Genomic DNA, 13,013 nt, shown 5'->3' with positions numbered 1-13,013 from the left:
GTGCTCAGGGGAGGGCACCTCTGGCCAGCTCACTAAAAATGGCTGTGTAGCTGTACTCAGACAGCTAGACTGTTGTTTTTAGTGAGCTAGCTCAGGTAAGGCTACATGTGCTGCACTCACCCCTCCTGACAGTAGTGTAGATGTACCCTAAGGGAGGTACAGCAATGGGGCTATAAAGTTGGTCTCCCAAAACCTAGGTTTGTCAGTCCGGGCCAGACCGATTTAGCCTAGAGTTCAGCTCAGGCTAGAGTTAACAAAAAATTGGGTCTTTGAAAGAGAGATTTATTACCTGAATGGGTACACCCTCATCTCTTGATAACATTTTTTTTAATAAGAACTAAACCCAAAAATGGATTCTTGACTTATTTCTGATCTCCCCCTCTCTAGTTTTAAATTAATCCGCAGCCCACAATTCCCATGCTATGGCTGCAGCATGACAACTGGTTATTCCAGTATGAAGTTATGATCATAGTTAGGGAAAAAAATCCTCTTACTGGATATGTCTCAAACAATGTTAGAAGACGGGTTTTACAGGACCAGAAGGAGAACGCATTTAACATTTATCCAATACAGCTCAAGGGATCAACACAAATAGCTTGGCAAAAGATCAGGATCCAGGCACTTATGGCACAGGGAGTGCTAATCTGTTATGAACATCTTAATTAACATTTGCACAGTGTTTTGAAGATACTGCTATATTTCAGGCTAAGTGTTAGTACTGCGGGCTGTCCAGGCTCAGACCAGAATTTCACATTTTCTGGGTGGATCCGGCTTCTAGTTAAAAAAACAAACAAACAAAAAACATGGTGGGTCTTACACTACTGGGGTTAGGGCAACCTTGAAACTCTAGCAATCACAACAGACTACAACTGTGTTCACTTAAATGTGATACTGCCTTACAAGGAAACTTTTTTTTTTCCATGTGATTTCAAGATACACATTTAAGTGACCATGTATAACGAACAAGAAGAAAAGAGGTAAAGAAATGCAAGCGAAGTTTCATGTCAATAGCTTTTCTCACATCAAGCAGGTAAGCAGCTACTGAAGAGTGGTCTACTATCAGGTGTGATGGAAAATGTGCTGTTCAGTGCATTTATGAATCCCCATAATCTGCATTTTGTATTTTAAATTTTAATCGCTCTCTGGCTGAGTACTGTGCATGAGTGAATGTGATTGCATGGAGAACTCCAGGTACCAGTAAGTAACCCAGTTTTCTCTCAGCTTAGAGAAAAAAACTCTACTATCTGCTATAGAGAGTTGCACTGGCAAGTGTGTGAGCGCTGGGTCATTTAGAGGCTAAAAGGTACTGTCAAAACTTGTGAAGGATTTGTTCAGGCATTTATTGGCCACTCTGTTCAACCTCCTGGTTGAAAATAAAAGTATGTCTGTTTGAAACAGTGAGAGTCATTTAAACAAACTGAAACATGGATCCATGTGCCTGAAGTTTATTTATTGAACATCATTTTACTAGGAAATAGTAATGAGATCAAATGGTCAGATGTTTTGTAAAGCTTCAATGATTGTGTGTACAAAACCGCAGTCTCTGATTACTATCAAGTGCACTCAGCCAATTTACTATCTTGTATGCAGTACAAAAATAATCCAATGACATCCAGTGGTGACAGTCTCATATGTTTGGTGCTGCAGGGGCAGAGACAGGGTCACTGTTTGGCAGATTGTCAGTGATCATTACCATCCTTTTTGTTTCTAGTTACTGCATGCTGGAAGGCCATAATATATACACTCTCATGTTATAATGCTGGATGGGGAGCTGATTAATCTAATGCTCATTGTGTCAGGGTTAATGTGAAGAGCATTAGTAGCTTATGCATCTGATCCTGAGTACTTCCATTATTGTAGGATTTTAGACTGCCACCCATCAGTGAAGTATCTGAATGCTTTCCACGTAAAATGGATAGCAACAGCAAAGTTTCTAATGGACTTCATGAAGTCTCTGGCATGTCTCCCTTTTAGTGGTCAAAACTCTGCTTGAGGTAGGTTCGGGTTTGTTTGTTTGGGGGGGCAAGGGTTGGAAGGGGTTTAGGAATGAAACGGGTGTTTGAACTGAGTGTCCCTTATGATAGGAAAGCTCTCTCATGGAGGAAGGCCGGACACCATTTCCTAAAGAGAGCAAGACTGGATTGGCCTGATCTTTAGAAGACTGTTCCACAGCGAGATCCTCTCGACAGAGGATGCTGTGTTCCCAGGTCTCACATACTTTATCTTGGGCTTTAAGATCTGAATTGTCCCAGAGGAGAATAGTTATCTCAGTGGTTCACAGATCAAAATTCGGTATTCAATGTATTAACGACTTGACTAAGATGTGACTAAGGTATGTGTACACCCCAAACAGTGACAGTCTTTCCAATTTCTTTCACAGTACCTGAGAAAGTTCTAGACCAGGGATCAGCAACCTTTGGCATGTGGCCCGCCAGTCCACTCATATAGCTCTACTGAAGGATGTTCCCATAACAGAAATATGTAGGACTGTAACTTTGTCTTTTATTCAGACCTTTGCCAAGCCTTACGTCATCTTACCTGCTTCCAGGGATACTACCACCTTTGGTGAAACAGTCCTCTGAACTGTCTTGGATTTGCCTCCTCGGCACCCAACTCCTCATTGAGTTACTGCTTAGGAGTGTCCTATGGTGGAGCATCCATAGGACATATACTCAAAGACAGAGATGTCACTTGCCATATGGTAACTTGAGTGCTTCTAGATGTTTTGTCCCTATGGGTGCTCCAACTCCCACCCTCCCTTCCCTCGGCCGTGGAGACTCTGCTTTTGCGGTCGAGAAGGAACTGAGTGGCAGCAGGTCCATGCCTCCCAATATTGCCTAATTTGGAGGCCCCACAGTGCTGCTGTGTGCAGGCACAGATCCACATACACAGCCTTGCATTCTGCAGTTGAGAGCACACAGGCATGCATGCATCCTATGTTGGAGCACTCATAGGGACAAAACACTTGAAGAATTCAAGTTACTATTAGGTAAGAAACCTCTCCTTCTTCATCCAAGAGTTTATTTCCTGTAGGTTTTCTGACATTTTAAAAGTGGCAGTGGTTGCATCAAATGAGAATGAAACAATTATCAGAATATCACTAGCAGCTAAGTCCATGACTCCCCCCCGCCCCCAAGTAATCGCATGTAGATATTGAAGAGGAGAGAATAGTATGGATCCCTGTGGGACACTGCAGATGAGGGCCTTTGGAGAAGTGGAGCAATTAAATTACCCATCATTACTCTGAGTTCTGCTGGAGAGGAACAATTAGAGCACTGTAGCCATCTACTTCTGCTATGTCATATAGGCAGGTTAGTACAGTACCTTGTAGTCCATTGTAACAAAGGCTACAGAGAGGTCCAGTAGCATGAGCATGGAGACCTTGCTTGAGACCATGGCCATGAGGAGATTGTCTTTTAGTGCATCTAGAACAGTCTCTGTGCTGTGCCCTAGTCTGAAACCCAACTGGGAGGTATCCAGGATGTTGGCTGATGTCACATGGTGCTGGAGGCTGGTGGTTTCTACTTTCTCAGTTATTTTGCCCAGGAAAAAGAAACTGAAGACAGAATGGTGGTTAGAGAGATCTTTGTGATTAAATTGACTTCATGGGGTTTGAGTGAACTAATGCATTTTTAAGGAGTTTGATAGTTGTGCTTCTCTAAAGGAGGCATTGACCATTTCCATTCTGCACTGCCTTTTACCAGCCAAGAGGGCTTAGATCCATTTCACAGGTTGTGCCTCTAATATTTTTCAGGGCTTTTAGAGTTTTGGCATGTGTGATGTGGCCAAACTCACTCAGGGGATGGTAGGTTGATGATAAAGCTTGGTCAGCCAGGACTTTTTTTCCTAGTTAGTCCCATAGGTATTCTGTTATCTATCAGTGAATTGTGCCACCAACTTTTCAAAGTAGTTAATGCTTGGGTCTGTCTGGACTATGCAGTCTGGATTTATTCTTCCACTATGCAGAATAGCTCTGCTGGCTGAGATTCTGCTGCACTGATTGTGGACGAGTTGAAGGCTTGTATTGTCTCCTTTCCTGCCATTGCCGGAAGGATTGTTTGTGCTGTTGGCAGTGGGATTCAGAATGTGTTTTGTGCCACTGGCATTCTAACTTTCTGATTGGGGTGATTCACCTGCTGTGGTTCATCAGTGAACCATGGTGGTGATCTTGGTCAATGTGTGGGGCTTGGAGCCAGAGGAACAATAGATTCATAGATTCCAAGCCCAAAAGGGGGACCATTGTGATCATCTAGTCCAGTGGTTCTCAAACTATTGTACTGGTGACCCCTTTCACATAGCAAGCCTCTGAGTGTGACCCCTTTTATAAATTAAAAACACTTGTTTATATATTTAACACCATTATGAATGCTGGAGGCAAAGCGAGGTTTGGGGTGGAGGTAGACAGCTCACGCCCCCCATGTAATAACCTTGCAACCCCGAGGGGTCCCGACCCCAAGTTTCAGAACTCCTGATCTAGTCTGACCACCTGCATAACATAGGCTGTAGAACTTCCCTGAAAGAATTTCTTTTTTGAATAAGAATATATCTTATAAATAAATAAGGACATCAAGTGATTGTCAGGCCTGCACAACATGCGGCCCGCAGAGGCTCACTGTGCGGCCTGCGGTAGGGAATCAAAGGGCTCTGGGCTGCCCGCAGCCACGGGGAGCCCAGAGCCCTTTAAATCCCAGCCACGGCCGGGATTCAAAAGACTCTGGGCTGCCCGCAACTGCGGGGACCCCAGAGCCCTTTAAATCCCAGCCGTGGCCGGGATTCAAAAGGCTCTGGGCTGCCCGCAGCGGCAAGGAGCCTAGAGCCCTTTAATTCTCAGCCGCGGCCGGGATTCAAAGGGCTCTGGGCTGCCGGCAGCGGGGGGGAACCCTGAGCCCTTTAAATCTCAGCCACGGCCAGGATTCATAGGGCGCTGGGTTTCCCTCAGAGGCGGGGAGCCCAGAGCTCTTTAAATCCCAGCCACGGCCGGGATTCAAAAGGCTCTGGGCTGCCCGCAACCGTGGGGAACCCAGAGCCCTTTAAATCCCAGCCATGGCCAGGATTCAAAAGGCTCTGGGCTGCCTGCAGCGGTGGGGAGCCCAGAGCCCTTTAATTCTCAGCCGCGGTGGTGGTGAGGTTTGAGGAAGGTGCGGGTAATAGGATTCAAGGTCCTTTGAAGGTGTTGATGTTCCAGTTTCCCAGATTCCAGGGGCTTGGACGTGTGGTGCTGTGCTGGTTCAGAGCTGAGTTCCTTTTGCAAGATAGTATCATATCTCATTGGATTGTGGCTACATGTTAGATAAGTGTTACAGGAAGAAAAAAGACCTTAGCTTCCAGGGCCATCAGCATTGCATGTAAAGTGGCAGCTGTATAGGAGTTCAAAACTACAATACTATTTGCTTTAAAATATTAATACTGGTTAAGTCTTTTTTCATTACTCAGTGTGGAAGGTGATGTTCTGAGGATTTTATAATAGACTCCTGCAGTATAATTTAAAGGGAAAGGAAACAAAAGGGCGAGTCTGGTCTGGTACAGCGAACAACTGCAGTTTAAATGGAAAGAAGAGTCCTGCAGGTGGACCTTTGAATATAAGTGGTAAATATCAGCCACTCAAGATACTGCCTTTTAATAAGCCAATGCCCAAATCTTTAAAATGCCATGTTAATACATTGTTTGTTTACTCTGACAGGGAAAACTGGCCCAGAAGGTATGCAATGAACTTTTGCCACATTCAAAATGGCACACACAAATGCACATTATCCCAGCCTCTGTGAAGCCTGTCATCTTCTCAAAAGCCAGTAAATTGCAGTAGCATGTTCCCTTTCACACACAAACTTGTCTGCCTCTTTTAGTGCCAACATCTTTTGAAAGTCGTCAGTAACACAGCAGTTTGGAAATCTTTTTGAACCACATTCGTCAGTTTTCATCTTCCTACCAATACAAAACTTGCTGCCAGGATACACACCTGAGGAACTTCCAAGTCTGAAATTGGCTTTTTATGGTGCTGCAATATTTAAGTGATGTGTAGGGAAACGATGGTATCTTGGCATACTATTGTTCACTGAACTCTGCAGAGAGGTTTGATTTAGTCTGTCAGAGTTGGACTGCCTCACAAGAATTCAACTGTGTCTATAATTATGATCCTTTGGTTTGCCAGAAAAATCACAGTGCATACATGTAAATATTGCTTATTTCCTGCTCCTATATAACTGCCACATTTATATTCCCCATCATAAAGATTTCATATGAAGTAACTACATAAAGTACTCAGCCGAGTTTCTGGATCCGTAAAAAGAAATTCCTTGCATGAAGGGTTTCCTAATAGATTTCTCATAAGGCAGTTTAGTACTCCACGAAAGAGCAAACAGTTACGTGGACTGCACTAGATAACGTAATTAGAGGAGCAGGTGCCAAAGCCATGTGAACAGCCAAAAGTATCTGGCAAAACTAAACTAATCCCTCATGGAAGAGAATGAGGAAAAGCTTTCGTCATGGAGTACTATCAGGATTTGGAGAATTATTAATTCTATTCTGTATTGGTTCTTCTACTCTTCTAGGTATCCTGGGTTCAGGCCAGTGAGCAACTTGAAGGGAATGACTGAGACCTGGAACTTGACTTTTATGTTCTTTAAGAAGCCCATGTAACAAGCAAAGCACAGATCAGATGTGTTCACGGTAGCCCGTGTTGCTTAGGAGACAAGCTGCAGTGGTCTGTACTTGTTGGAGTATCCTAAGGGCTGAGGGCTTCATGCCCAGGTATATCGCACTGATGTAGTCCTGATGAAAGTGAGAAAAATGTGAATAACTGAGGCTAGGTCATCATTCATGAAGAAGAGATGGACTCTCATTCCCAAATGGAGAAGGTAGAAAGCATTACTCATGGATGCAGCTATGTGAGAGCTTAGCATCAGTGAGGAATCAAGGCAGCACTCCCATACTATGGACTGGACTGAAACTTTTCAAAATGCTTTCCTCTGCCCAGCTGCATCACCTCTGTCTTGCTCAGGATCAGCGTCACCCAGCTGCTGTTCAACTGAGTGGTGTGGTCGTATATAGTGAAGAATAGGTAGAACTGCTACCACTTGAGTCCATGTCATCTGACCAATTCACTCAGTGGCTGCATGTAGATCTTGAATGGAACTAGAGAGATAATTGATCCTTGTGGAACTCTACAAGTGAGAAGGTTAGTGGCAGAGGTGCAGTTTCTCATCACTACTTATTGGGTGTGTCCCTCCAGGAAGGATTCAGACCATTTAAGCACATTACCCTCCTACCTCCCTCAGATGAGACAACAGTATTGTATGGTCAACAGTGTTAAATACTACAGAGAGGTACAGAAGAATGACAATGGATGTCTGCCTTCTATCCACTGATAGGAAGAGATCATCTATCAGTGCCACTAAAGTGGTTTCAGTTCCATGTTTTGGTGTGAATCCGGATGGTGCCAGGTCTAGGATATTAGCTCCATTAAGATGAGCCTGAAGTTGGCCTTCGGCTAGTTTATTTATGAGCTTGGAGTTTTGTACCTATGGGTTTGTCAACACAAATGTTGAAGTCTCCCAGGATGACAAGTCTGGAGTATTCCACCACCATCACCAACAAGGTATCAGTGAGCTCTTTTATGAACACTTTAATCCGTGTTGGTCTTTAATTGAACATAAAATCTACATTAGCTGTGACTCTGGTTTCTCTTGCCAGATGAGTTATGTCAAATTAACTTGTCTTACCTCAGACACCTCTTTTGGATTTGATAAACTGGCACACAATGCTAGCTTCAAATGAACTGTGCCTTTATCTCCATAGCATACAACACCCCAGATCCATAGTTCTGTCAGTGATTTCCTACTACAAATCAGTTAAGCACTGTGAGATTCTTCTTGAGGAAAGCTGTTAGGCAAATGAAAGATTGTTTATCATATTCCAAAGTGCATAGATCTGATTGTACAACTGACATGCCAGATTACACAGTGATATTATAGCCATGTTGGTCCCAGGATACTGAGGTAATATCTTTTATTGGATCAACTTCTGTTAATGAGAGACAAGCTTCCAAACTTGCACAGAGCTCTTCTTCAGAACCATGTAAGCTTGAATCTTGTCTCACCAACAGAAATTGGTCCAGTAAAGCACAGTACGTAGTCTCATTAATATGTAGGACTAAAGACTGTGGTGCTAAAACTTGTCCTAATTTTTTTTAACATTATATACTCTCTCGTTTCTGATTCTCCTGCATTTTACCAGTGAACTGGAAAGCTGTAGGTCTTTAAAAAAACAGAGAGAATTGCTTTATGAACCTATTAGTTCTAGCATGCACTGTAGTACCTCACTTTACATACTGAGGAAAAGTGAGAGGTCATAACCCGAAAGTATATTTTTTAGTATCAGTTAACATCTTTCAATGTGACATGACCAGAGCTTTTCCTGGTGTCATGCATCTAGAGGCACAAATATGCTCTTTGTGTGGGACAAGCTCCAAAAAGTGAAAACTCCCAGTGCAGGGTGGAGGGAGCTGTACTGATTTTTCACAGCACCCTGGCACTGCCCTCTCCCGACCACAGCACAGCGGTTCTGTGTATTATTGTAGCGATGGGCTAGGAGCCCCAGTCACTTTTCCACAGCCTGAACCACCCTCCCCTCCCCTCCAAGTCCCAACTCCAGGGAGGCAGCGAGCGGGGGCCCTCCTGCGGGCGCACAGGACCAGCCTGGGGCTCGCGCGGCGCCCCCTGCTCCCCCCAGGTAGCGCAGCACCCCCCCCCCCTCCAGCGCGGGCCACCTGCTCCCCAGTGCGCGGCCCGGCAGCTGGTGGTCACGCGCTTCAAGCCACCATCCCGGCTGGCTCCGCGGCCGCACAGCCCACCCCTCCAGGGCGCATGCGCTGCGGAACTCAGGCGACGGCGGGCACGCTGCCCTGTCTGCGGGGAAGGCGCCATCGCCCCGCCTCGTCCCTCCCCGCCCCCCCGTTGTCGCGGTTGGATTGGTAGGCTGCGGCCGTCACTCATGACGGAGCAGAGAGCAAGTTACGTGCAACAGGTTCGGTTGAGCGGAGGCCGAATGTCTCAAGTGTCCTTATCCCTGCTCTCCGCCGCTGCCCCAGAGAGGGCCTTGGCAGACCCTCCCTAACGCTCGTCAATGAGCACTCGGTGAGCGCTCTGGTATTGTCACACGCTCCCTGGCCCTCCTCCAGCCAATCAGAGTCTTGGCCTAGTGCAGTGGGAGGGAGGACAGCGCTGTCCCCATAGCACCCGAAACGAAGCCCCATGACAGCGTCTGATTGGTCGATTCAAAGTGATTCTTTGCGTGTGGTGAGGGGTAGGGTGCGCGCAGCGGGACCGCGCAGGACCGGCGGCAGGACGGGAGAGAGGATGCGGCCGGATGGCGGGATCAGCCCGGGCCTTGTGGCCCAGCAGCGGGTCCGGCAGCTGGAGCAGAAGCTGCGCGTGAGTGCGGACCGCGTGCGGGCAGGGGCCAACGCTCGGGAGGGAACCTGTGGCCCTGCCCCCTTCCCTGTTGGGGGCTGGCCGTCCTCAGTGCGTCACGGCGGTGACGTCATCGCCCTGGCCCCGCCCCAGACGCTGCCTCCTGGGCCGGTCCCCAGAGAGCTGGTTGGGGTGCTGGGGCCGGAAGCGCCCTATCCGATGCACGCTCCATTGGGGCCATTTCACGGTCATAGGCTGTTAAACAGCGGAAATTTCAGGGTGTTGTAATTGTCGGGGTCCTGACCCAAAGAGGAGTTGGGGGGTGTCACAGGGTTATTGGGGGGGTTGCAGTAGTGCGCCCCTCACTTCTGCACTGCTGGCGGCGGCGGCGCTGCCTTCAGAGCTGGGCAGCTGGAGAGTGGTGGCTGCTGGCTGGGAGCCCTGGTCTGAAGGCAGAGCCTCCGCCGGCAGCAACACAGAAGTAAGGTTGGCCTGGTCGGGTATTGCCACCCTTAGGTCTCCGCTGCTGCTGATGGGGCATCACTAGGGTTTCCAATCCTCCAGGATTTACCTGGAGTCCCTTGGAATCAGCATCAATCTCCTGGTGACTGTTGAAAGCAATCCAGGAGATATAGATAGGATATTTAAAGAAAATGACATTATGTCATGTTGGGAAAAAAAATTCTCTTGGAATCGCCTCAGTCGGAGTTGGCAACCCTAGGCACCACCTTCAGAGCTGGGCATCCAGCCAACAGCCGCCACACTCTGGTTACCCATCTGTGAAGGCAGCACAGAAGTAAGGGTGGCAATAACCGCAACCCCCCTTAAAATAACCTTGTGACTGTCCTGCAATTCCCTTTTGGGTCAGGACCCCCAAATGAGAAACACTGGTCTCACCCATGAAATCTATATAGTACAGTATAGAGTAAAAGTGCACACACACACAAAAAAAGATTTCATCGTGGGAGTGTGACAAAGCGCAGATTTTCCCTTGTTATGTTGTATGTGAGCCTATGTGAGTTTTACTGTTTTGCATGAATACTGTGTGTGCCTCACTTTCCCTGTGTGCTTCACCAACATCGTGGTGGTGGGAATAGGGGTGTGTGACTTTGGCTGAAACCTCTGGGACAGGTGAGGCTTCTCCAGCTGCCTGCACATATGCTATGACTGGTGCCCTTCATAACCTGAGACCCAGGAGAGGGGATGCAACCAGGTGACTCTTTGCCCGGGAAGCGAGACAAAGAAGGAGGAGGAGGCACAACAGAGTCCTGGCTGTCTTCATACAGAGTAGTTCCAGAGCATCCGCCCAGTGACTTTGTGACAGAGAGACCAGATTTCATGGACCACGACTCATTTTTCATGGCCGTGAGTTTGGACTCTTAAGAAACCATCAGTGCCGCTCCTTTGAGTTAAATGTTGGCCTGTCCAGTGCACTGGCCCAGAAAGGGGTGAATGCACCCATATGCCAGCTGTCTGCATCATCGGCAGCAACATGGGAGGTGAAGTGGGCTTTGCGAAGTGGCTACTGAGCCTCTTTTGCTCAGGTGGTTGGGTTGGGGGTATAGTGACACCTCCATTCCCACCCTGCACCAGCCAGCACGGAGGAACTTCTGCTGTTATAGATTTGGTGAAGTTTGATACCTCCTGGGAGCAGTTATCCTACTGTGTTGGCCCCTGCCCACACGCGGTCTGCAGTCACGCGCAGCTTCTGCTCCAGCTGCCGGACCCGCTGCTGGGCCACAAGGCCCGGGCTGATCCCGTAGGATAACCAGGAGGGAGGTTGTGGCTCTCTGAGCCACAAGACTATCTACACACAAACTTGTGCTGGGTTTAAATAAGCACGTTTAGTTAAACCAAGGACCCCAGTCACCCAGTTTTGAGAGATCCTTTTGTAGCTCTTCACAGTCTGTCTGGGACTTAACTATCTTGAGTAGTTTTGTATCATCTGCAAATTTTGCCACCTCACTGTTTATCCCTTTTTCCAGATCATTTATGAATATGGTAAATAGGACTGGGCCCAGTACAGACCCTTGGGGGACACCACTATTTACCTCTCTCCAGTCTGAAAACTGATTATTCCTACCCTTTGTTTTCTATCTTTTAACCAGTTACCAATCCATGAGAGAACCTTCCCTCTTATCCCATGACAGCTTACTTTGCTTAAAAGGACTAAGACTAGACTAAGGGTTCTCAATCTGAGGGTCATGAGCGGGCTGCAGTGACCCTCCTTTTTTAACCCTTTTCATTATTTTAAAAAATATTTCTAGCCTTGTGACTGCGGAGACTATCTTGAAAAGGAGAGCTGAGCTTTCAGTGGTACAGTGATGGGTGCATGAATCTGCAGACAGCCTGACACAATAGCTCAGAGATTTTCAACCTAGGGGGCATCACACCCAGCAGAGTTGCAAACAGATGTCATAGTGTCGTAAACACGCCCATTTTCCCAAGCTGCTAACCCAGCTAGGTTGGAAGGGAGTACCAGTATGGGAAAGTAGATCTCAATATTGAAAAAAAGTGAGAACCAGTAACTAGACAATTTAATAAATGGGAATTATTTATCCTAAGTGGTTATAAAAATGTATATTAAGATAAAATATATTATATCACACCAACTTTTTACACTGCTGTAGTCATGATGCTGAATAAAAAGTATATGATTGTGAAAAGATTATTGGTCTGACTGCATTCAGAAATTATTATTTCCGTTTTATTGCTGAGGGTGAGGATGCAGAAACTAGCCAATCAGTTGTTGTTTTTTCAGGCTAAAGAAGAAAGAATAGTTGTGCTGGAAACAGAAAATGCTCTTCTTCATCTGAAACTTGCAGAGGTAATTATATTGTGCATGTTTACTATCTTGTAAAGTGGGTGGGGATGTATCCATGTTGTTTATGAGTTGGAGCTAAAACCCACCACCTAAAAAAAGAAGTTGGAATCCTTTTTCTCATTTTCAAATTGTGTCATGTTCCTGTGGGGTAAACTTTCGAAGGACAGAGGCACAGCCTCACTTTTTGTGAGTATAAATTTTTGCTGGCAAAATTTTCACATTTTCTTTAATTGCAGGTGCAAATCAGGTTGTCAGAAGTGCAAATACTAGAATACTTACCTGTAATTTCATGCCTTCAAAAATGAACTGAGGGAGTAAACATGCATACCAAATTTGAGCACTTTCACACTGAATTACCTTATTTCTTCTTGCAGTTGAACTGGACTTGCAAAATGTAGGGGGTGCAGTTTACACCCACAAAAAGGAGGCCACTCTTTTTTCAAATATTTGGCCATAAGTCAGTTTCAGGAACCTGCATTTTATAATTAATGGGCCTGTCAAAGATGCTCTATTCAGTGTTTTCATGATATTTGTCTACATACATGTCTTGTGTTGGAGGGAGTAAAACAAATGTCATATAAGCGATTGGAAAAGCCTAGCTATGGCTAAACTAACCCACTTTCTTTCATGATACCGCTGATCAGAAGGGACTATTTCTGGAGCAATTATTGAAATAATGAACAGTCTTCATAAGTAATATTTTGCCTCTTCAAATCTGGGTCTCTAGAGATTAAAAGAAATTTGAGCAGTTGTTTGTTGTGCAAGACCAGGACTGGCTGTGT

The 13,013-nt window shown here is 46.1% G+C and overlaps 1 protein-coding gene across 7 annotated transcripts in view; it reads left to right on the top strand.

Annotated features, from left to right (window-relative positions):
- The first annotated feature begins 719 nt into the window (after positions 1 to 719).
- Positions 720 to 13,013, top strand: part of KIF25 (kinesin family member 25) — a 90,485-nt gene continuing 78,191 nt past the window's right edge. For 2 of the 7 annotated variants that reach the window (XM_050949087.1, XM_050949092.1), the window contains exons 1-2: positions 8,837 to 9,428; positions 12,169 to 12,234. In XM_050949087.1, the coding sequence (XP_050805044.1) occupies positions 9,249 to 9,428; positions 12,169 to 12,234 (246 nt within the window). In that variant the 5' untranslated portion in view covers positions 8,837 to 9,248. Of the gene's footprint in view, positions 1,031 to 6,548; positions 7,595 to 8,836; positions 9,429 to 12,168; positions 12,235 to 13,013 lie in introns of those variants that run through there. The other 5 variants (XM_050949090.1, XM_050949089.1, XM_050949088.1 and 2 more) reach the window with 5 other exon arrangements.

Source organism: Gopherus flavomarginatus, chromosome 4, assembly GCF_025201925.1.
Source record: "Gopherus flavomarginatus isolate rGopFla2 chromosome 4, rGopFla2.mat.asm, whole genome shotgun sequence".
Classification (NCBI taxonomy): domain Eukaryota; kingdom Metazoa; phylum Chordata; order Testudines; family Testudinidae; genus Gopherus; species Gopherus flavomarginatus.
This window is presented reverse-complemented; position numbering and strand designations above follow the sequence as displayed.